The following is a 23,919-nucleotide window of genomic DNA, read 5'->3' on the forward strand; positions in this document are numbered from 1 at the left end:
GTCAGAGGAACTACCATAGAAAAAGAAAACAAAACAAAACAAAACCAAAGCAGGCTGAGGCCATTTGGTTTAGGAGCGCACCAGCAATGAAGCAACTAAAGCTGAAAACCGTAGCACAAGTCAGTCACGGGGACCTGAAGTATGTGTCATAGGCTCTACAGGATATTGGCAAAGGATAATATATTAACATAAAAGATGCATCAATGCTTACTGTTGGAGTGGCCAAGCCTGTCCATGAAAGAACAGTGGCCACTATCTCAACCACCATGTAGTGAATTCCTTCTCCTCCATTGTTTTCAGAAACAGCCAGCTGCAGCAAGGGGCTAAGCCAGTGCTTCGCATAAGGGCGAAAGACCTACAAGAACATTTAAAAGTCAAACATCAAAGAATGGTCCTGAGTAGCCAAAATATTAAAACAAGACTGTATCTTCCATCAGCTAAAATTTTATACTATGACTGAACCTAAATTCAAAATGGAAGTAAGCACGTTAAAGTGAAGTCATCTGTGTGGGCCCTAATCCAATACGACTGGTATCCTTACTAAAAAGAGAAAATTAGGACACAGAGACAGATCCAAGGGGCAAGATGCGGTGAAGACACAGGAAGAATGCCTCTGACATACCACACGGCGCTCGAGGCCGCCAGACCTGGGAGTAGCCTGGACCAGACTCTCTCTCTCATCCCTTGAAGGAACCACCCCTGCCAGCAGCTTGATCTCAGGCCACAGCTGAGTCCCCCAAGTATGGTACCCTGAGACCACATACCCAGGGTGTGAAAAGAATCAAGTTAGCCCTGAGGAAAGCACGTCCTGCTGTATCCCTGGAACAGCCTGTCGGGGGCCTCCTGACAGCCTGGCCACGTTTGCAGAGCTGCCCAGAATTTCTATGGAGCCAAGTGGATGGTGTCAGAGCACCACTCAGTGCCCTTCAGTGGTTCCCTACTGCTCAATGAATGAGCCCAACCCTCTGCATAGCCCTGGAGGGCCTGGCCTGGCTCTGGTGCAGACCACACCCCCACAGCCTGTGCCGTCAGTGCAGATCTGCTCAGCTCACCCAGGGGCCACTCCTGCTACGCTGCTCCTACCCTGCTGAGTGCAAACTCTCACTGCACTTCACCATGTCTAGCTCAAAGGTCTTTCCAAAATTGACCCAAAAATGCTCCAGCCTGACAAACTCAGCAAATGCCTAAGAGTTAGCTGTTTTTCTTATAGAGTTAACAGGAATATTTTCTCCCTCACCCTTTTTTTTTTTGCTACTATAAGCAAAGGATATTGGCAACCATAAGAAAAGCTGTTACTTTATACAAAGACCACTTCTAACTTAAGAGAGATGAATTTACATGTGTTAAAAATGATAAAAGAATAGTGATGAACAAGTAGATAAATATTAAATAGCTAATCAGATAACAAAAATGTCATGCTTTGTCCCTTTATATTTCCCTTTTGTTGTATGTTTTTAAGTAGATTAATAGAATTGAAACTGATTCATTCACAGAATTGAATAAACAGACTTATAGAATCTCTTCAAAGAATAAAATAATCAATTACTTACCTCTTCTGTATTAACAATAAGCTTGGCTAAGAAGAGGCGGATATTTAATGGTACCGCTGGATTTCCCAGTTTGCCGTGGAGAAATTTCATCCAAGGAGGAAGTTCTCTTAGCACCGGCTCCTGAAATAAAACACTCAAATTACCTTAAAAAGTGGAATGAAATAACCTTACATTTTGATATTATGAGAAAACAATGACAAAGTAAGACAGGAACAACAAAAAATCACGTATATTTGATAAGCAGTTTGGTCTGGTCTTCAATATTAAAAGTTCATTCTCAGTATACTGAAGCCAATGAATAGCATCAACAGCACCTCTTCTCCTGGAGGCGGGCCCACGCTTCTGTGCATGTGCTTCACCAGGGCAGTCAGGGGCGCCATGCACTCGTGCCGATTGAGCTCGTCCATTTCCAGCTCCAGCACGTCAGCATGCACTGCAGGGTCCTGCCGCTCCTGCGAAAATGAGGGCCCAGAAGAGCAGAAAGTATGGTTAACATTCAGTGGACATGGCAGTGGAAGTGGGAGGCTCTTTCTGGGGCAACAGCATATAACACTTAGGTAATAATGATAATTTGGTGGTAATATCAAATACACTCACTATACAATTAATACATAGAAAGGATTTCATGTCTTCCTTACATCCCAGGTACAGAGTCCCCTCGCCCCATCTGCCCAGTCACTCACAGGTCAAATGTCTCTGCTAAACTGACTCCTAGCCCCCATCTATGGTCACTCCCCAGGATGGCTCCTCAGGTCAGATGTCTCTGCTATGTTGATCCCTGACCTGTCTGTACAGTCACTCCCCAGGGGTGCACCTCAGGCCAGAGCAACTTTGCTATGTTGACCCCTGACCTCTGACTTCCTTCTGTGCTGATGATCTGACTGTTGAATCTACAGAATAAAAGGCTAGGAATTCGATCATGGAAAACTCTCAGATTAACTCTATACTCTGAGGGCTGTCAATGGACAGAGAACTGGCTTCCTGTAGTAAAAGCAAGCATAGCTGTGACCCCCTTTCTTCACAAACATCAACAATATTCTTTCAGTACATGAAATGTGATCATCCGTCTCCGAAAACGACCAATGCTAGGTCTAGGGTCTTGGGAGCTATATGAATAGCTCTGAACTCCGGTTGAGAAATCAAATTGACTCATTTCCTCACTCAGGGTACTGTCTGCCAAATACGACAGAGAAGACATATAGTAAGGACCATCTGAAATACAAATAAGGAGAAAATTACATGTATTCAAACATAATCAGCAAGAAATGTACTTCTCTAAGCTCAAAGGATATTAAAATTCAAGAGTATTTTAATCTAAGATTTTCATCAACCCTGTGATTATTAACCTATTATCCAGATAACAAAGCAAAAAGGAAATAGGGAAGAGATTTCATTTTGTTTTTGTTGTTATCAAGCAGTTATTCTGTCACAGACAAGGAAATTGTTACACTGATCCAATTTGGCATATGATTAACAAATTTTCTTTGCATTTAAAACTTTGAGGATGTACATTTTGCCCATTAAATCTAACATAAATGTGGGAAGAAATATTACTGAAAAGTAGCTGATCCAAAGTATCTAAGGGATTTAGAAAACTAGCCAAATTTTATTCTTATGTCAAGAAATGGTGATAAAAGCTATGAAGAAAAATTAAACGATAAACAAAAAAACAAGGAGAATACAGAGGGATAGAGGGTTAATTTTAAATGGGGAGGCCAGGAAGCGTCTACTTCAGGGGTTGACATTAAACAAAATGTCATGAGGCTGACAGCTGAGAGTGAGGGTATTAGAGGAAACAGCAAGTGGAAATGACCTGGGGCAAAAGGCTGGCACCCGCAAGGCACAGGCAGGGGCCATCTGCCAGAGTGAACAGGAAGGAGGGCATCAGGGGAGGGGGTTGGCAGGTGAGGGGCTGTGGGCAGCTCTGTCCTGAGGGAGATGGGAAGCCACTATGAGGCTGGGAACAGAATGAGTAGCTGGAAAGGACTTGTATTCTAATATACGTTTCTGAATATATCTAAATAACATACAAATAAAATCCATATGCAAACAATAAGACACCAAACTAATTTTGTACTTTTAAAAAAGTGTAACATTATCTGAGCCCATCTGGTCACTCTGAGATCTTTTTATGCAGTTAAGTTTAGCTAAGTAAATTTCTTTTAATATAATTCAATTTGCCACTTAAAATATTTTTCAAACTCAATTTGTTTTATAGTACTTATTTTCTGTTTACATAAAAAATACCTTACTCCTCTATTTGTCTTAGAACAAAACAAAACAACAACAAAAGAACCCATCAATTTGAATCTTTTCTCATGATTTTGAAAACATCCTACCTGAATCCCCACTTGCTGCTCCTCTGGCTTCTTTTCTAATTTCAATGTACTTTTTCCTTCTCTCCATAGGAATCTGTTAGGCAGCACAAATAAACAATGTACAACATTTTATAATCAGTCATACTTTTTATGTTTGAGTAGCAATCTCGCAAAAAAAGATAAATTTTTAAACAAAACAAAACCAATTTTAAAGCACTCAAAAATAACCTCAAAATAAGACCACTGAGCGTCCCCTAAGAAAAGCCCTTCCTGTAGACTCCCGAAGAACTCAGCCCAGGTACTTGCCCTCCATCTCAGCTCTGGTATAGCTCACTGCACAGTGTGCACTAAGCTCTCATGCCTGCTTGCTGACAAATTTATCTCTCACCCTCAATTTCTTCAAATCTACAGTTATGATATATCATAGTACCTTATATTGTTGTAACACATAGCATGTGTCTACACACTTAATAAACTAGCTAACTTTGTTTCTTTGAACATATGGCTAGAAAACAATCCTAGTCTTGTTCCGAAGGCATACAAGGCAGGAAGTCACCACTCACATGTAGTAATGAAGCACTAAGACATGGTGGAAGTCAGCAGCTGTGGTGAAAGTGCAAGCCATGGTGGATGAGCTCACCTCTCTGCCCACCTTCCCATTTCCAATGGGTGGTGAGGGTAGCAACCACAACATTCTCACCAACTGCCCAATTGCTGAGGCTGGCATGTCAATCTGAGCTTGGCTAAAACAAGCCTTGTCCTATCTGCCAGAGCATTCCAGTTAACCCATGACTTTCCTGTGATCCTACCATGTTGCCCAAGCAAGACCACAGTAAGGATCTCAACTGCTTTGACTGCAGTAATTCACTAAGAAAAACTTCTGGGATACGTCCTAACAGTTACTTTTCCTGGGACTGTCATTCCTTCCCATGTCAAGAGATGAAAAAATCAAGTTCTGACAAATTTTGTAGTTGCCTGAGATTGTACCTCCAGCTAAAATTGCCAATTTTTGTAGAAACTACCGGAAACTACCAGTTTTTGTTAAAAGCCGACTCAAATATTGGCAATTTAACATGTCCGACACAGTACTGTTACGTTTTTCTTTGTGAGCACTTGACAAAGCTTTTTTTAACCTAGAACATTGAAAATTTCACTCACCTCAACTTCTACAGGAAAATTGTAGCAGTGCTTCAGGTCAATTAGATTTTCAAAAATAAGCAAGTTCTATGGATACAAAGAAGAATGTAAAAATATCTGAATGGTGAAGATCTTCATAACTGATGTTACTTTAGAATTAATGCTATTTAATAGTTCATGGAAAAGCACTCCAGCTTTAAATACACCTATGCAGACCTAAAAGAATCACATCTTTAATATAAGATGGTGCAAATTATGATATAACTTTAACTGATATAATCTAACTTTTGAACTCCTACAATCGTGCACACCTTAGAAGAGGCCTACCTTTTCTGGTTTTTCACTAAACAGAAACCCTTGGTAAAATTTTAACTCATTGAAGACGCAGCAGATGACAGATATGGCGCAGTTGTATGCTGCACAATGGTAAAGTCTTCTCCTCTCCAGCAGCTGATTCTCTCCTGCCATGTTCTCTGTAAATGCGTCATAGCACAATCTGCAGAGTAGATCCAGGTGAACAAATCAATTCACCACAACATGGCAATCACTGCTCCACCCCAACAATGCCAGACAACAGGACCTAATGCTGTTCAGCCTTTCTTATCAAGCTTGTGCCAGGCAGAGTACTGGGCACTGAGAATATGAAAAGGAGCCTGTCATCCGTCTCACAGCAAGGACAGCATACATACATGGATCTCACCACACAGTGGTCAGTGAGGTAACGGCATGAAGTGCAGTAAAAAAAGAGATAAGGAAGCAAGGAGTACAGAGAGCAGCCCAGTCACGACTGACGTCATTCGCTGACAAGGTAAGAGGAGGGCAATAATGAGTTTGTTTGGAGATGCACAATGAGGCACGGCAAGGCCTATGTTCAATATTTACTAGGAGGAAAACTTCATTAAAAGCAAGTTTTAGAGAAAACACATTTGGTTACTTTTGTGGTTTTTAGAATGCCTGTTAAAAGAACATTTACTATTCCTTTAATTTCAAATGACAAAAAAATATATATATTCTACATATTTTTGTACTGAAAATCACCAAAAAATATATCAAGCTATTCAAGGGCAAAAATAGCAGGAAAAGAAACAGTAAAAAAAAAAAGTTTTATTCTTTGTAAAAGATTAGTACAAGATAAAACATCTGTTATTCAATAATACCCTAAAGTTCACCTAAGTAGTTTATACATAAGAAAACTATAGCCGGGCGCGGTGGCTCAAGCCTGTAATCCCAGCACTTTGGGAGGCTGAGGCGGGTGGATCGCAAGGTCAAGAGATCGAGACCATCCTGGTCAACATGGTGAAACCCCGTCTCTACTAAAAATACAAAAAATTAGCTGGGCATGGTGGTGTGTGCCTGTAATCCAAGCTACTCAGGAGGCTGAGGCAGGAGAATTGCCTGAACCCAGGAGGCGGAGGTTGCGGTGAGCCGAGATAGCGCCATTGCACTCCAGCCTGGGTAACAAGAGCGAAACTCCGTCTCAAAAAAAAAAAAAAAAAGAAAAAAGAAAAGAAAACTATTAAAGCTCAGTATCTAAATAAAATATTTATTCACATTATATACACGCATAAAAATATATTTACCCAAAGCACTGAGAAATACAATAGAATCCAAACTTAAGTAAAATCTTACTTAATCAGTGTCTTTGTAAGTTCATTTCCTTCTGTAATACAGGAGCCATGGAAAGCTTGATTAATTTTAGATTCCTTAGCGTGAACATCATCTTTGGGAAGACGAGAATACATCACGTCTAGCATCTTATAGTAGCCCATCTTCTTGGTGATTTGAGTATCAAAGGTAGATTCATTCAGCTTAGAAAAGGTAACAAATAATTATCTTTGGTCCTATTAAGCATGAAATACATCTTAAAAAACATATCAAATTTAAAATTTAATATTCTTTAGACAGAATTTTAACAGCCAAAAATGCTAAATCACTTCAGTAAGAGACTGTGCAATTGTCCAGGGTCTAGAACACAGATAGAAACATTATTATGTTACACTGGGTGAAGCAGGAAATAATGCATGACATCCAAATAGTGAGCCACAGGTAGAAAATGTTTGCAGAAAATCTTACGGAAGATACGGGAACAGCAGGTGAAAATCCAACACAAAATTCTCAGCTATTTTGAAGTTTGCTTTAACAACATGGCATCTGGGTATTCACGGTATTTCCCAACAGGGTTCTGAGGGAGGCTGAATGATACATCCCGCCCTCGCCCTATGAAAGGTATCCAAAAGATACCCTGATCCCTCAATCTTTTGAATACAACCTCCTTATGTGGCAAAAAAAGGGACTTCATAGACAAAATTTAGTTAAGGGCCTTGTGATGAGATTAGTTTGGATTGTTCAGGTGGACAGACCCTAAATAAGATCACAGGCAACCTCGTAAGAAGGATGTATAGGGAGATTAAATAGACAGGAAATGGCATTGTGACAAGGGAGGAAGACACCAGAGTGATACAGCACAAGCAAAGCAATGTTGGCAGCCCGCAGAACCTGGAAGAAGCCAGGAACAGCTCTTCCCTGAGTTCCCAGAGCAAGCATCGCCCTGACAACACTGTGATGTCATCCCAGTGAAACCAATTCCAGACCTCTGGCATCCAGAAGTATAACAGAATACATCTCTGTTGTTCTCAACACCAAATTTGCCTAAGTTGTTACAGAAGCCACAGGAAATAAATGCAGATGTCATCAAGTCTGTTATGTGGCACACTCGCAGCAGAGGCCATGTGACTGAGCACACAGTAGTGTCTAAGCACACAAGTCAAGTAGGCTGCTTACTTCTTAGGCTGCTCACTTCTTACTATATTTAACTGATTAAGGCATATGATACCTTTGTAAACCTGGACTTCAATACATCAATGGCATCCACCACAATTCTACTGAAGAATTCCCTCAAAGCATCCAGGCTACAGTGAGACAACAGAGTGAGAAGGGAACGATCCACAAAGGATTGGCGTGTGAAACTTAGGCGGGGGTCGTCCTTCCTGAACATTTCGTATACACTTTCCAGAAGGGCTACTTGTGTAACGCATGAACCCCTAAGAAAACAAGATAAAATTACATGAACATTCCTGCTTTGAAGAGGGACTTTTGAGTGCCTACTACATAACAGGCAAAATAAACAATAATGATTATAAATTACAAAAATAACTTTAAGGATTACATATATGTAAAATTCACAAAATACAATAAACATTTGTAGATGAACCGTATTGTTTTTATTCACTCCCCAAAATCTTCAAATCAAATGTGGCCATTGAAAATAAGATTGTTTTCATTTACTTTCAAATTTGGTCTTGCTTAAAGAACATCTGGAAGTCTCCAGAAGAGTCTCAAGCCTAAAAATGGTCACATTTCCAGGATATAAAACTCAGCAGTTATGATTTTAAAATTTTAGTTTCTCCCTACCAATGAACCACCATTGCTATTTCCCAAACAGAAATATACCTATCTGGTCCTTTATTTACTCACCTGAAAAATAACATATTTGAATAATCGTCTATAAAGTTTTGTCTATGAATCTACAAATTAAGAATGAAGTTAGTATCCTCATCTATAAAAATAAGAGGGTTAAGACTAAATAACCATTAAAATTCTGATGCCATGAAGTTAGATAACCGGGGCAAAAATATTAGATTCAGAAAATAACTCAGTCATAAAAAGACTGCAGGACACTGCCAGATGCCACACAGGCTTTGCAAAGTTCATCTAGGCACTATAATGGACTGAATTCTTATGACTCCCCAAATTCCTATGTTGAAACCCTGACACCCAATGTGATTTATTAGGAGGTAAGGCTGCTAGGAAGTTACCAATACCCTTATATTAGAGGCACCACAGGCCAGGTGCGGTGGCTCATGCCTGTAATCCCAGCTACTTGGCAGGCTGAGGCAGGAGAATTGCTTGAATTGCTTGAATCCAGGAGGCCCGGAGGTTTTAGTGGGCTGAGATCACACCATGGCACTCAAGTGTGGGCATCAAGAGACAAACTCTGTCTCAAAAAAAGGGGCCCTAGAGAATCCCATGCCCATTCTACCATGAATGACTCAGAGAGAAGGTGCTGCCTATGAATCAGGAAGTGGGCTGTCATTAGACACCATGTCTATTGGCAGTACATTCTTGGACTTCCCAGCCTCCAGAACCATGAGAAATGCATTTCTGCTGTTTATAGGGAAACCACTCTTTGCTATTTTGCTCCAGTAGCTGGAGCAAACACAGGCACCATCCTAGCCTCATTTTCTCTAGAAGAGCTTTCCAATAGCAAGCACAATAGAGACGCACATGGGTTCTAGTCTTAAAACATCTCTTACATAAAAAGCTAAGATGGTAAAAAGAAGCAAAATAAAAAGAGCAAAGACCAAATTTTATAAATGGGCCTGTAGATGGTTTAGCGAAAAATAAATGCAAATTAAATATATAAAAATATGTCCAACTTCACTCATAACAAAGAAAAATTTTATTTTCTTCACTAATAATAAAAGAAACTAACAAGGGGAGAGACCCTTTCTCACCGATAAATTGGAAAAAATCCAAATATTTCACAATGTTGGCCAGACAGTGGTGAAACAGATACTGTAGTACATTACAAATAAGGAACACATGCAAATAATACAGCCCCAAAAGAAGCCCCAGAGATACCTGACAAAATTACAAATGCACTTGCCTTTTCATCTACATTTAGGAATTGACCCCAAAGATAATATGGACAAATACAAGACAATATAAATAAACAGCTATTCACTGTGGCATTATTACTATTTTTCAGAAATATTTTTGTAACAATTAAGTTTCTGCTACATTGCCCAGGCTGGTCTCAAATTCCTGGGTTCAAGTGATCTTCCTGTCTCAGCCTCCCAAAGCACTAGGTTTACAGGCAAAAGCCACCACATCTGGCTTCCCTGTGGCATTATGTTTAACAGCAGAAGACTGAACCCAGAAGTCCACTGGTAGAAGGTTGCCGTAAAATACTATAATACTGCTTTGCAAAGAAGAACTAAACACTAATTTTTAATAAAAAAGAATGAGGAGGCTCTCTATGTGCTGATAGGAAATGATCTGTACAAGACACAGGTGGAAGAGACAGTAAAGTGAAGAGGCAAAAGGGGAATGAGAGAAGGGCCAGAGATGGAAGAAAGACCCTCTGCAACGCAGCTCCTTATAGCTTTGATTTTAGACACGTAAATACCTTACATGTTCAAAAAGAAACTAGGGTCAAGAAAAAACAAAATTCTAAACTTTGGAAATCAATTAAATTAGCATTACTAATTGGTGTAAAAACCACAAAAAACTACATCAAACGATTTTAGAACACAAAATTTTACTGTAGATCCTTAGATGGCATGTTCTAAGAAAATTATAGCTAAAATGAAAAATTTAAACTTCATCTAGATGTCCCTATTCTATGTAATAATATTGGTATGTCCTTTTTAAAAGTGTGTATTGTAAAGCCATTGAGTAATTACGGAGGATCAATGGAAACAACATTAGAAAGGAAGAGAGTAAGATACACAGTGTAAAGGAACAAGAAAAGAAGTAACATGAAAATCCTATAAAACTAAAAAAAAAAGGAATAAGAAAATAAATTTAATAGCAAAAACTTTGGTTGCCTTTTTATTTCTCTTTGATTATTTTTTCAGGCGCCCTGGTCTTGTTCCCAGTCTCAGGAGGAAGCATGCAGTCCTTCACTATTACATATTTTGTTGGCTACTGGTTTTTCAGACAGCCTTTGTCAGTTTTATCATGAATAGGTGTTGTACTTTATCAAGTGTTTGCCTGCATCTATTGAAATTATAATGTGTTTTTTGTCCTTTATTCTATTAATATGGTCTCTAAGACTGATTCCCAGATACAAAAGCATATGGACACAGGGAGGGGAGCATCACACACTGGGGTCTGATGGCGGGGAGGGGAGGGACAGCGGGAGGTGGAGAGGTTGGGGAGAGAGAACATGGGGAGAAATGCCAGATACAGGTTACAGGGGGATGGAGGCAGCGAACCACCTTGCCATGTATGTACCTATGCAACAATCCTGTATGACAGAGCAAGACCCAGTCTCAAAAAAAGAAAAAAGCAGAACTGATCAAGCAGAAGAATTAGTGAACAGAAGACAGGCTATTTGAAAATCCACAGAAGGAACAAAAGAAAAAAGAATAAAAAACAATGAAGCACATCAACAAGATCTGGACAATAGCCTCAAAAGGTCAAATCTAAGATTTATTGGCCTTAAATAGATGGTAGAGGGAGATAGGGGTAGAAAGTTTTTTCAAAGGTATAATAACAAGAGAACTTTCCAAACCTTATTGAGAAAGATATCAATATTCAAGTATAAGAAGGTTACAGAACACCAAGCAGATTTAACCCAAATAAAACTACCTCAAGGCATTTAACAACCAATCATCCAGAAGTCAAAAACAAAGAATCCTGAAAAGAAGTAAGGGGAAAGAAATGAGTAACACACAAGGAGTACCAATACGTCTGGTCTGGCAGCAGACTTCTGGACGGAAACTTTGCAGGCCAGGACACAGTGGCACAACATACTTAAGATGTTGAAGGAAAACAACCCTTTATTCCTAGAACAGTATATCCTATAAAAATATACTTCAAGCATGAAGACTTTGCTCGAAAACAAAAACTAAAGGAATTTATCAACACCAGAAAATAAATGCTACAAGAAATTATGAAAGGAGGTGTTTTTTGTTTGCTTTGAGGCAGCATTTCGCTCTTGTTGCCCAGGCTGGAGTGCAGTGGCACAATCTCTGCTCACTGCAACCTCACCCCCCATGTTCAAGCGACTCTCCTGCCCCAACCTTCTAAGGAGCTAGGACTACAGGTGCCCAGTACCAAGCCTGCCTAATTTTTTTGTATTTTTAGTAGAGACAGGGTTTCATCGTGTTGGCCAGGCTGGTCTCGAACCCCTGACCTCAGAGTATCCACCTGCCTCGGCCTCCCGAAGTGCTGGGATTACAGACATGAGCCACCACTCCTGGTCACAAGTTCTTTAATATGAAATAAAAGGACATTAATGAGCGATAAGCAATCACCTAAAGGGATAAAACTCACTAATAGGTACAAAGAAAACCACAGAATAGTATAACACTGTAATTGTGGGATGTAAACTACTTATATTTTGAGTAGAAAGACTAAAAAGATAAATTTATCAAAAATGATAACTTTTCCAGACATAGCATAATAAGTTATAACTTGAAACAGCAAAAAGATTAAAAAGTGGAAGACGAGGTTAAAGTACAGAATTTTTATTAGTTTTCCTCTCTCAGTGTTCAGCTGTCAGTGGTTTAAAATAACGGGTTATAAGGTATTATTTGCAAGCCTCACAGTAACCATAAACCAAAAATAAGATAAAAAATACAACAAATAAAAAGCAAGAAATGAGAACACACAACCCGAGAAAATAACCTTCGATAAAAGGAAGACAGGAAGGGAAGAAGGAAGAACAGACCACAAATCGACCAGAAAGCAAGTAACAAATGGTAGAAGTAAACCCCACTTAGCAAGAACAACACTGAATGTAAATGGACTAACCTGTCTAATAAAAATAGAGTGGCTAAATGAATTAAGGGAAAAAAAAAGACCAAATGATCTGTTGCCTACAAGAAACACACTTCACCTATAAAGACACACGTAGACTGAAAACAAAGGGATGAAAAAAGATACTTCATGCCAATGAAAACCAAAATAGAGCAGAACCTATACTTACAACAAACTAGATTGCAAGACAAAAATCATAAAAAGTGATTTTTAAAGTCATTATACAATGATTAAGGGGTCAATTCAGCAAGAGGATATAACGACTGTAAATTACACCCATCACTGCAGCACCCAGATACATAAAGCAAATATTACAGCTAAAGAGAGAGAGAGAGAGAGAGAGAGAGAGAGACCACAATGTAACAATAGCTGGAGATTTCAACACCCCGCTTGCAGGACTGGACAGAACTTCCAGATAGAAACGTCAATGAACAAAGAAACATCATATGTAATTGGCACTACAGACTAAACGAACCTTACAGATGTTTACAGAACATTTCACTCAAAAGCTGCAGAATACACATCCCCCTCATAGGCACATGGATCATTCTCAAGGATAGAGCATATGTTAAGCCACAAAACAAGTCTTAAAACATTCCAAAAAATTGAAATAAGGTGGACAAAGGATGTAAACTAGTAGAGCCAGTATGAAGAACAGTATGGAGGTTTTTCAAAAATAGAACTTCTGTATGATCCAGCAATATCACTGCAAGGTATATACACAAAAGAAAGGAAATCAATATATTTTGAAGAGGTATTTGCACTTCCATGTTTATTGCAGCACTGTTTCACAAGAGCCAAAACTTGGAAGCAACATATGTATCCATCAACAGACAAATGTATAAAGGAAATGTGGTACATAAACACAGTGGAGTACCACTCAGCCATAAAAAAGGAATGAGATACTGTCATTTGCAACAACGAATGGAACTGGAAATCAGTATGTTATATGAAATAAGTAAGGCACAGAAAGACCATCTTTGCACGTTCTCACTTATTTGTGGGAGCTAAAAAACACTGAAACAATTGAACACATACATGGAGATAGAAAACAGAAAGATGGTTACCAGAGGCTGGAGAAGTGGGAATCGCTAATGCGTTCGAAAAGATGGTTAGGTAGACAGCACAATAGGGTGACTACAGTCAACAACATTTTTAAGTATAACTGAATTATTTCTAACACAAAGAAATGATAAACATTTGTGGCGATGAATACTTCATTCACCCTGGCGTGATTACACATTATACACCTGTAACAAAATATCCCATGTACCCCTCATAAATATATACACCTATGTACCAACAAAAACAAAAATATATATATTTGGGCCAATCGTGGTGCCTCACACCTGTAATCCTAGCACTTTGGGAGACCAAAGCAGGAGGATTGCCTGAGCTCAGGACTTGCAGACCAGCCTGGGCAACACAGCAAAACCCTGTCTCTACTAAGAACACAAAAAATTAGGGTGGTGTAGTAGTGTGTGCCTGTAGTCTCAGCTACTCAAGAGGCTGAGAGGCACAAGAGTCACTTGAACCCAGGAGGCAGAGGTTGCAGTGAGGCACTGCACTCCAGCCTGGGAGACAGAGTCAGACACTGTCTAAAACGAACAAACAAACAAACAGATACATAGATAGATACAGATATAATCTCTCTCTCTCATGTATGTATGTTTATGTATATTTGATAAAATTTACGAGTAAAGCTATCTGGAGGCCAGGCACAGTGGCTCACACTTGTAATCCCAGAACTTTGGAAGGTCAAGGCAGGCAGATCACTTGAGCCTAGGAGTTCAAGACCAGCCTTGGCAGTATGGTAAAACCCCCTGTTTATAAAAAATACAAAAACTAGCCAGGTGTGGTGGTATATCCCTGTAGTCCCAGCTACTCAGGAGGCTGTAGTGGGAGGATTACTTGAGCCCAGGAGGTCAAGGCTGCAGTGAGCCTTGACCACTGTGAGACCATGAATTCCAAAAACAAAACAAAACAAAAAAGCTATCTAGGTCTCGGGTTTCCTTTACAGGAAGATTTTTAATTATTAATTCAATTTAATTACTTGCCAGAGGTGTATTCGTACTTTTTATTTTTTCTTGAGAACGTTTGGTAATTTACAACTTTCTACGAATTTGTCCATTTCACTTAAGTTGCTGAATTTGCTGGCCTAATATTTTTCATGATACTCTCTTATAATCTTCTTACAGTTTCTGAGAGGTCAGTGGTAACATCCACCTCTTTTTATTCTTAATTTTCACAAACTTTATTTTTGGATAGCCTACCTACGGTTTTGTCAACACCTTTACCTTTGATTATGAAAAGAAAAACTAATTTTTCCCCACCATTTTTCTGTTTTCTATTCCCTTTCTTTGTATCACCTTTGGTTTGTTTTTTTCTATTTCTAGATTTTAAGGTAGAAAGTTTAGATTACTGATCTAAATCTTTCCTATTTTCAAACATATGCATTAAAAGATATAGATTTCCCTCTGAGCATCTATTTAGTTGCATCACATTTGGATATACTGTATTCTTATTTTACTCAGATCAAAATACTATCTGACCTCCTTTGTCATTTCTTATTTGACCCAAGGGCTATTTAGAAATGTGTTATTATTAATTAGTGGATTATTTACAAATATTTTCAGATTCCCTAAATTTCCTTGTGTTGCTGAATTCTAATTTAACTTTGCTGTGGACAGAGAACATACTTTTGTACAATTTCAATCTTTTTAACTTTAGCAAGACTTGTCTTATAGTCTAGTATAGTCTGTCCTAAGAAATGCTATAAGTATGCTCAAAAAGAATATGTGTTCTGCTGCTGTGCAAAATTCTGTTTTATAGTTGGTCAATTATATTTTTTTAACATAACAGTAGAAAGGAATGAACTATGTCACGGATGAACATCAAAAGCATTATGCTGAACAAAGAAGCCAGGAGTAAGAGATCACATATTATATGATTCCACTTATATAAAATGTCCAAAAAAGGCAGATTTATAAAGACAGAAAGTAGATTAGTGTGTGCCTGGAGCTGAAATGAGCAATGGGAGACAGTTATAAATGGTCCTGTGGGGTCTTACCAGAGAATAAAAATGTTGTATGGCACTGGCTGTATACTCAATAAAGTTTCTAAAAATCATGGAACTATATACTTACAATGGGTGCAGTTTACAATCTGTAAAATATAACTCAAGACAAATTTACATGGATATTTATAAATTCAATCTAGATAAATGCCAATTTAAAAAATTCATTGGAAGTTTACTATAGGGAGTAGCCATGGCATCAAACCCTTATTTCAAAAATCAATAATCATTGCCCGGTGCAGTGGCTCATGCCTGTAATCCCAGCACTTTGGGACACTGAGGTAGACAGCTCATTTGAGGTCAGGAGTTCGAGATCTGCCTGGCCAATATGGTAAGATCCTGTCTCTACTAAAAATACAAAAATTCGCCCGATGTGATGGCACATGCCTGTAATCTCTGCCTTATATATTTCACAGATCACAAACTTCACCCACTTCACTACAGTCACTTGTGAGGCTAAGGCAGGAGAATCACTTGAACTCGGAAGACAGAGGCTACAGTCATCAGAGATCATGCCACCACACTCCAGCCTACGTGACAAAGACAGACTCCATCTCAATTTAAAAAAAAAAAAAAAAAAAATCAATGATCAAATATGTCCTATCTTTCCCACTGTATTTTTATGAAAATATTAAATTGCATTTTTGGTAACCAAAAAATCCTAGTGATGAGACCTTCATTATACTGCAATTCCAAACACTAAATTTAGAAGAAATAAAAGGATCAGAAAAATGGCCATTTGTAACTCTTAATGAAGTAAGTGATTCAAATAAGTTGCCCACTCAGGGCAACTATCATACATGGAGCTAAATCATGAGGGAAATACAATGACGCACATCACTTGTCAAGCCTAGCATCACCAAAAGCAGGACCACCAGACATTATGCATCTCCTAATGCCATGAATAAGTATAAGGCATCAACTATTAAATAGTCTGGTCAAAATTTCAACCTGAATCTAACTTTGCTTTTAGATATAACTTTCCATTTACAGAAACCCAAGGGCTGGAGGAAGAAGTTAAATGAAAACAAAAGAATCAGATAAATCCAGAGTATAAGAAACTGTACACAACAAGTGTCCAAGTTTCTTCAACAACAAAATATTAATAAAAGACTGTTCTAGATGAAGACAGACTGAAGAAACTTAACAGTGAAATGCCATATATGAACCTTGTTTGGATCAAATTTCAAGTAACCCAACGTTGTGAGCATGTTTGACACTTCTGAGGAAATCTGACTAAGGAATTACTAACAATTTTATTCAGTTGATAATGACACTGTAGCTATTCAAGAAAATTGCATTTTTTAGAGATATATACAGAAGGATTTAGAGGTGAAATAACACGGTATCAGAGATTTGCTTCAAATTATAACAGCAGCAGCAAAAAAAAGAAAAAAAAACAAAAGGCCAAGATGAAGCTGGGAAAATGTTGAACTTTGTTCAATATGGGGCCTTATTTATACTCTTGCTCTAGCTCTGCATATGTTTGAAAAATATTATAATAAAAGTTTTGTTTTAAAGACAAAAACCAAATAAAGTTTAGTAGCAAGAGTACAATTGTAGCTAAGCTTTTTTTTGAAACAGAGAAGATAACTTCTGACAAAAATGAAATGCATACGGTTCCTGGGACCCCAGGCTAGAATGGGTTACCTTCTGGCAATCCTCTTGAAACTGGATTGAAATAATTCTTCCATGACATGATGCTGTTCCCGACAAAGAACTTCTGTCATCAATTCCAACAACATAGGACTTTGAGATAATTCCAATGCATCTAGAAACTGGAAGAAATACATCATCAAAATTTTGTTGGGTTTTACTTTTGCTTCAATAGTTTAACTATATAGTAAGAAATGTAAACATAGAAAAAGTTTCTTAAATAGTAAAAATATGTAACATATAAAAAAATTACCAGAATTTCAGACTTAACAAATACTAATATTTCTGTCATTTTTACAGATATTGTGGGTGGCTGGTATATATCAGTGTTCACTGTATACTGGGCCTGTATTCTCTTTAGGTTTTGCAAACGCTACTCTTCTGTCTCAGGTTCTGAGAGGCCATGGTGGTGTGCCTTCCACAGGCCCCTCCTTCACCACACCAGAGACTCTTGCCCTTACTCCGATTCTGGTCACGTGCATCTTATCCACACTGTCCTTGCTACAGAGGCAACAACCCAGGCTGCTCCCTCAGTGTTCTCATCCTAACTCTCCCCTTCTCTGTCTCAGTGTCTGTTCTACTTTCTAGGAGATATCCTTAATTTTACCCTCAGAATAGAACAGGTATGTTTTTATTTAAATTTTGCTTCTGCACATTTAATTTCCAAGGATCCTTATCCTATCTCGTGGACATAATACCTTCTTTCATCTCTGAAACTATTCTGTGCAATTTCCACTGCACTTGAGCCTGGGTGACAGAGAAACGCTGTCTCAAAAACAAAACAAAACAAACAAAAAAAGGCTGGGCATGGTGGCTCATGCCTTTAATTGCAGAACTTTGGGAGGCCGAGGTGGGTGGATCACAAGGTCAGGAGATTGAAACCAACCTGGCCAACATGATGAAACCCCGTCTCCATTAAAAATACCAAAAAAATGAGTTAGGGGTGGTGGCATGGGCTTGTTATCCCAGCTACTCGGGAAGCTGAGGCACAAGAATCGCTTGAATCAGGGAGTCAGAGGTTGTTGTGAGCCAAGAGAGTGCCACAGCACTCAAGCCTGGTGAAAGAGCAAGACTCCATCTCAAAATAAACAAACAACAACAAACGCACACACATACACCCACAAATGCATTTCATGTCTATATCCAGACTGGGGTCCTAACCCAGAGATATGTCATAATGTATATACAAACATTCCAAAATCTGAAATGCTTCTGGTTCCAAGCATTTCAGCAAAGAGATGCTCAACATACGGTATCAGGGATAATCATGAAATGCTTCTCAAATAATCATTATTAAATTTTAGAAACTGGAAATTATTGGTAATATTCTATTTCTTAGCTTCTTTTGGTATCACTGTTCATAACTTATATATACTTTATATATTCCATTTTATGCATAAAATATTTCACAATTTAAAAATGGGAAAAAAAAAATTCCAGTGTATTCACATATACTCCTGTCACTGCTCTCCAAATGAAACAAATGAATTCTTAAAGTTAGAGCACTTCTCTGATTCTGTATATTCCACACACTTCTCTTCAAGATACGTAACAAGAAAAAAAAAAAATCAGTGTTTTAATCTCACTTGATACTACTAGAAACTAACCTTTTTCATGCAGTCCACGTAATTGTTGTACCGCGGAGTTCCTGGGGGAAATTCCCTGGACTGCATGGGGAAGTGAGCAACGATGAGCTGCTCCAGAACACGCCTAAGTTCCTCCAGACTACCTCCAGTGAGGCTGGTGAAGAACGGAAGAAGAGTGACAGCTTGGCCCTGTGGAGCAAGGCAGACATAAGAAACTGCACTAATTGTGGCTTACAGGTCCTACAGAATAAATAAAATCACTGTTTTCTAAAGACGCTGCAAATAAAGCACTATTCGGAATCAATGAACGACTTCAGCGTAATTTCTAAATTATATTAAACACCAACCTGAACACAATTCTATACCTCATCTTTTTTTTTTGAGATGGAGTCTCACTCTGTCGCCCAAGCTGGAGTGCAGTGGCACGATCTAGGGTCACCGCAACATCTACCTCCTGGGTTCAAGTGATTCTTACTGCCTCAGCTTTCAGAGTAGCTGGGATTACAAGCACCTGCCACCACGTCTGGCTAATTTTTTTTGTATTTTTAGTAGATACGGGGTTTCACCATGTTGGACAGGCTGGTCTCAAACTCCTCTCCTCAGGCTATTCACCTACCTCAGCCTCCCAAAGTGCTGGGATTACAGGAGTGAGCCACTGCACCCGCCTATTCACCTCAGCTTTGACTCTTAACCAGGCTAGTCAGTTGACTCAAGCTACAGACACATAAATAAATACGACATGGTGCTGATTCGGTATGTGCTTCCCCTTCCACAAATAATGACCCTAGTAAAAATATACTGGACAAGCTTTGTGCAGATGGGGTGGTTACCAACTATACATTGCAGAACTACCTGAGAACTTCATACTGAGCTGAACTAGGAGTTGATTCCTATCTCCCTTGCATGGCAGATAAATTCCAAGACTATCTATGGAGAAATGGGAAACTTGATTAATCACACAGCTGAAAACTCCAAAGAATTATCCCCTTTACCCAGTAATAAGGTCTCTTGCATTAAAGCCACATTTCAATAGGATTTAAAATCTAATTGTTCTAGGACTTTAAATTTAGTAACCTTTAAATGACAATATTTATTAATTCTTCACCCTAAAAATCACCAAAAAGTTTTGTATTATTTAATTAATGAGTAATAAAGTGATTATAGCAATCCCAAAAAGCCAATTTAAATCGTATATATGCAAACACAAATGTCAATTCATACAAATGTGACAATCTTATACTTTAAAAGAAACGTTCTCGGGCCACGGCATCTCACATCTGTAATTGCAGCACTTTGGGAGGGTGAGGCAGGTAGATCACTTGAGGTTTGAGACCAGCCTGGCCACTAAGGTGAAATACACTAAAAATGCAAAAATTGGCCTGGCAGCACATGTCTGTGATCTCAGCTACTCGGGACGCTGAGGCATGAGACTCACTTGAACCCAGGAAGTGCAGGTTGCACTGAACCAAGATTGTGCCGCTGCACTTCAGTCTGGGCAACAGACTGAGACTCTTGTCTCAAAAAAAAAAAAAAAAAAACAAAGAAAGAATGAAATGTTCTTATGTCTTGGAAAGACACACTAAACTGAAGCAGGTACAGGTCAGATAACATGCCGGGCCCGCTTGGCCTTCCCGGCCAGCTGACAGGTGGGGTGACTGCACAGGTGAAACAAATAGGCCCACACAGGCTGGTTTTCGAGACTGGCTCATCAGTACAGGAGGATTACTATGCTAGTCTATTTTTCAACATGCTTGAAATTACCCATAACAAAAAACAAAAAACATCACAAATATGCAAAAATAAAAAACAGGAAAGAGAATGTAATCCAAAAAAATAAGTATTTCACTATTTACCTTTAAATGTAGATCCAGCTTTGTGTCAGCAAGTAGACTAAGATATGTTGTAAAGACTTCAGGGAATGAACCATGACTTGTATTAAAAGATAAAGATGAATCAATCTACAGGAGGGAAAAGAAAAACAGGACACATTTGTATACCACATCTCTGTTTCTTTAACCCATTGCGCAATTGTTTAAATTCTAGAAATAAACTATAAATTTAATTTTGGGCTTCCATAATATTTTCACAAGCTTATTGTAAAATATTTTAATACTTTTAAGACAATACATGCAAAGGTGCCTTAAAAAGATAAAGCAGAAGAAACAGTAAGTCTGATAAATCATAATGGAAAAACTTTAAAAAGTAAGGTAAATATAAACAACCATCCTGTCAAAATATTTTCTTATTTGTCAAACCAATGAGCTTTTGGAGCAACCTCCAACAAATTTTTAAGACAAAAGTTACAGAAGAACAAACATAACTGCTTTTTTAAGGAATCTCAAAATACCTGTAAAATTTTTGCCAGTAAGGTCAGCACTGCCATTTTACTTTCGAGAGGGGAATCCTTGGCCCACCAAGAATCACACTTCTTCCAGTGCTGCAGAATTACAGTCGCAAGTTTCAGTCCTTGGTGTTTCTGGCTGGCTCGCTCCCTGAAGCTCTGGTCTAGCATGCCGTTCAAAACGGCACTCACCTGACACAGATTGATGGTGAGAGTGAGGGAAAATTTTTAATTTTGAGAATGACAGAAGACAAAACTTACTTTCATTTCAAAGCTATTCGTGGAAAATAAAGACGCTATTTCTACAATAGATGTTTACTTCAAAACTGCTCAAGTTTGATTAGAGGTCTGCTTTAACCACAGTTTTTCCATAGAAAGTACAGGATGGCCTTAGCTATGTCATCAGGCTCATCCAGCTGCGCCTGGCTTTCCTATTCTGGACAGTCTTGATAGAACTCCATTTGAAAAAGGAGTCAGCTCTCTTCTGTCACCACCAAGAGCACTGTACATGCACACATAAGCACACACAGGTGTAAACACACAAGCAAACATGCACACAAGTGCATACTTCCGGTCCCACCACCCCTGTACAGGCACACACTATACACATACAAGCAAACAAGCACACGCACACACACATACTTCTGTTCAACTACCATTACACACACACACACACACACACACACATTTCCGTGTCTCCACCACTCCTGTGACAGAGTGACAGGCTAATTTTGATCAGATTAACATTCACTATTCCTGTCATTCTGACTATATAAACATTTTTCACAATGTTTCAGCAGAAACAATGGTCTTCCCTTTTTGCACATTTTGTACTTCCTGAAGTTAATTTTGTTTGCTTTCATTGTTTTCAGTGTGTCTGTCATTAATTCATCATCAAACTCTCCCAAGTTATAAAATTGCTGAAAGCCCTCTAAGCCTATCAGGTCTATCTGCCCCATCTCTGTGGCGACTCAGCTCCTGATCTGCAATGCCGGTGCTGGGCCATCCATGCCTCTGTGTGGGGCCGACGTCCTGCATCCAGCACCCTCCCCTCTCTTGTCTCACTGCCTGATCACTCTCCACCCAGCAGCATCCTATGAGAGTGCAAAGGGACCTCTTGGGGATCTGGCATGTCTAAGACATCTGCATTCTACTCTCACATAATAGGTAATCCAGCTGGATTCAGAACTTTAGGCTGGAGATTTATTTCATGAATTGTGGAAGAAATTTGGTTCGAGTCTTGCAGTGTCCACACTGCTGCTAAGAAGACATATGTCATTCAATTTCTAGATCCTTCACACATAACTGCTTTTTCTCCAGTGGAAACCTGAGAATTTCTTCTTGTGGTAAAACCCCAGGGATCTGAATTCTCAAGAAATGTGTTCCACGTGGAACTGTTTCTATGCACCATACTGGACCCCTCATGGCCTTCTTCCCCCTGGAAACTCAAGGCCTGTGCTTCTGGCCTCCTCCGGAGCTGTATCCTCACCAAATGCCTCTCCTGGCCCCTGCTCTCTGCAGCCAAGGCCTTGCTGCTCCATCTTGTGCATGAACTCCATCTCTTCCTCATTTCTCTTGTGTTTTCTGTTTTGTCTTTTCACGCTCAACCCATTTCATTTTTAATTTCTGATGCCTATTCTTAATTCCCAAGAGACCTTTTCTGTTCTGATGTTAATTCTTGATAGCAATTCTTATTTCACAGGTACAGTACAGCTTCTCATCTTTCAGTTTTTTTCTCCGCCTAACATTTCCGTCTCACTGAGCAGCCCTTGCCACAGTAGCCTGTGTCCTGCTGCGCCCTCTGGCGTTCCTTTCCTCAGGTGCCTGGCCCACTAGTCTGTTGGCTCACAGGCAGGACCTGGCTGGAAGTGCTCTGCAGGGTGCAAGGCTCACTGGTGGGGAGGATCACTGTCGCTAACCCAGGTGGCTATGATGCCTGCATCTTTATTTTCTCTTAGGGCTTGTCAGGATATTCTTGATGCTGAACTGAAAGTATTTGGAGGGAAAGGGCAGACAGCCTCGAAGTCTAGAATTTAGGTAGGCCTGCACTTAACTTCCCCCTTTTCCTGATGGAATCCGTATATTCAGCCATGCCAGAAACCTCCAGTCTAGAGGTCTCTATCCTTCCCAGAGAGTCACTGCCCCCTCCCCTTCTCCTCAAGTGGGGAGGATCAGACCCCCAACAGCAGGAGGCTGCCCTGCAAGGGAGAGCTGGCCTTCCTCCAATCCTCTCTTCTCAGCCTCTGCCCAACCCTGCTCCCATGCCTGCCCTGCTGGCATTCAGCCAGTGCGGACCCCATCTTCCAAAGGCTGTATCACCCCACAGCTATCTCGGACTCCGCATGCAATCTGTCACACCTGTCCTTCTGATTCACAGCTCTTGTCACCCTTGGAAATCCTGTTCTCCATGTCCTTTGAGATTATAGTGGTGCTTTTTCTAAATCCCATTCTGTTACTTTAGAGAAATTTGGCAAAAGAATAGAGGTAAAGGTTTATGATTTTTCTATCATTTCCATCAGAAGCTATAGTTCATAAAATCAGAATGTTAAATCTGAATGTCATCTACTATGATTTTATTTCTAACTTTAAAAAAAAATACAAATTCCTAGCAATCTATCACCAAAGATTCCCCTATAACAGACAAGCACTGTTTAAAATAAAAGCTCAGTTTAGGAAATCATAGACTCTCCCTTAAACTGGACATACC

At 39.3% G+C, this 23,919-nt stretch overlaps 1 protein-coding gene across 2 annotated transcripts in view; it reads right to left on the reverse strand.

The window, feature by feature from the left end:
- Nucleotides 1-23,919, reverse strand: part of PRKDC (protein kinase, DNA-activated, catalytic subunit) — a 184,307-nt gene that overhangs the window by 82,191 nt on the left and 78,197 nt on the right. For both annotated transcript variants that reach the window (XM_003940866.4, XM_003940865.4), the window contains exons 37-49: nucleotides 21,219-21,404; nucleotides 20,725-20,829; nucleotides 18,893-19,060; nucleotides 17,280-17,407; nucleotides 7,839-8,046; nucleotides 6,635-6,813; nucleotides 5,333-5,501; nucleotides 5,027-5,092; nucleotides 3,890-3,962; nucleotides 2,599-2,762; nucleotides 1,865-2,002; nucleotides 1,551-1,670; nucleotides 212-355 (exon numbers count right to left, since the gene is read on the reverse strand). In XM_003940866.4, coding sequence (XP_003940915.2) covers nucleotides 212-355; nucleotides 1,551-1,670; nucleotides 1,865-2,002; nucleotides 2,599-2,762; nucleotides 3,890-3,962; nucleotides 5,027-5,092; nucleotides 5,333-5,501; nucleotides 6,635-6,813; nucleotides 7,839-8,046; nucleotides 17,280-17,407; nucleotides 18,893-19,060; nucleotides 20,725-20,829; nucleotides 21,219-21,404 — 1,848 coding nt within the window. The remainder of the gene's footprint in view (nucleotides 1-211; nucleotides 356-1,550; nucleotides 1,671-1,864; nucleotides 2,003-2,598; nucleotides 2,763-3,889; nucleotides 3,963-5,026; nucleotides 5,093-5,332; nucleotides 5,502-6,634; nucleotides 6,814-7,838; nucleotides 8,047-17,279; nucleotides 17,408-18,892; nucleotides 19,061-20,724; nucleotides 20,830-21,218; nucleotides 21,405-23,919) is intronic.

The sequence above is a fragment of the Saimiri boliviensis genome, chromosome 15 (assembly GCF_048565385.1).
Source record: "Saimiri boliviensis isolate mSaiBol1 chromosome 15, mSaiBol1.pri, whole genome shotgun sequence".
Classification (NCBI taxonomy): Eukaryota; Metazoa; Chordata; class Mammalia; order Primates; family Cebidae; genus Saimiri; species Saimiri boliviensis.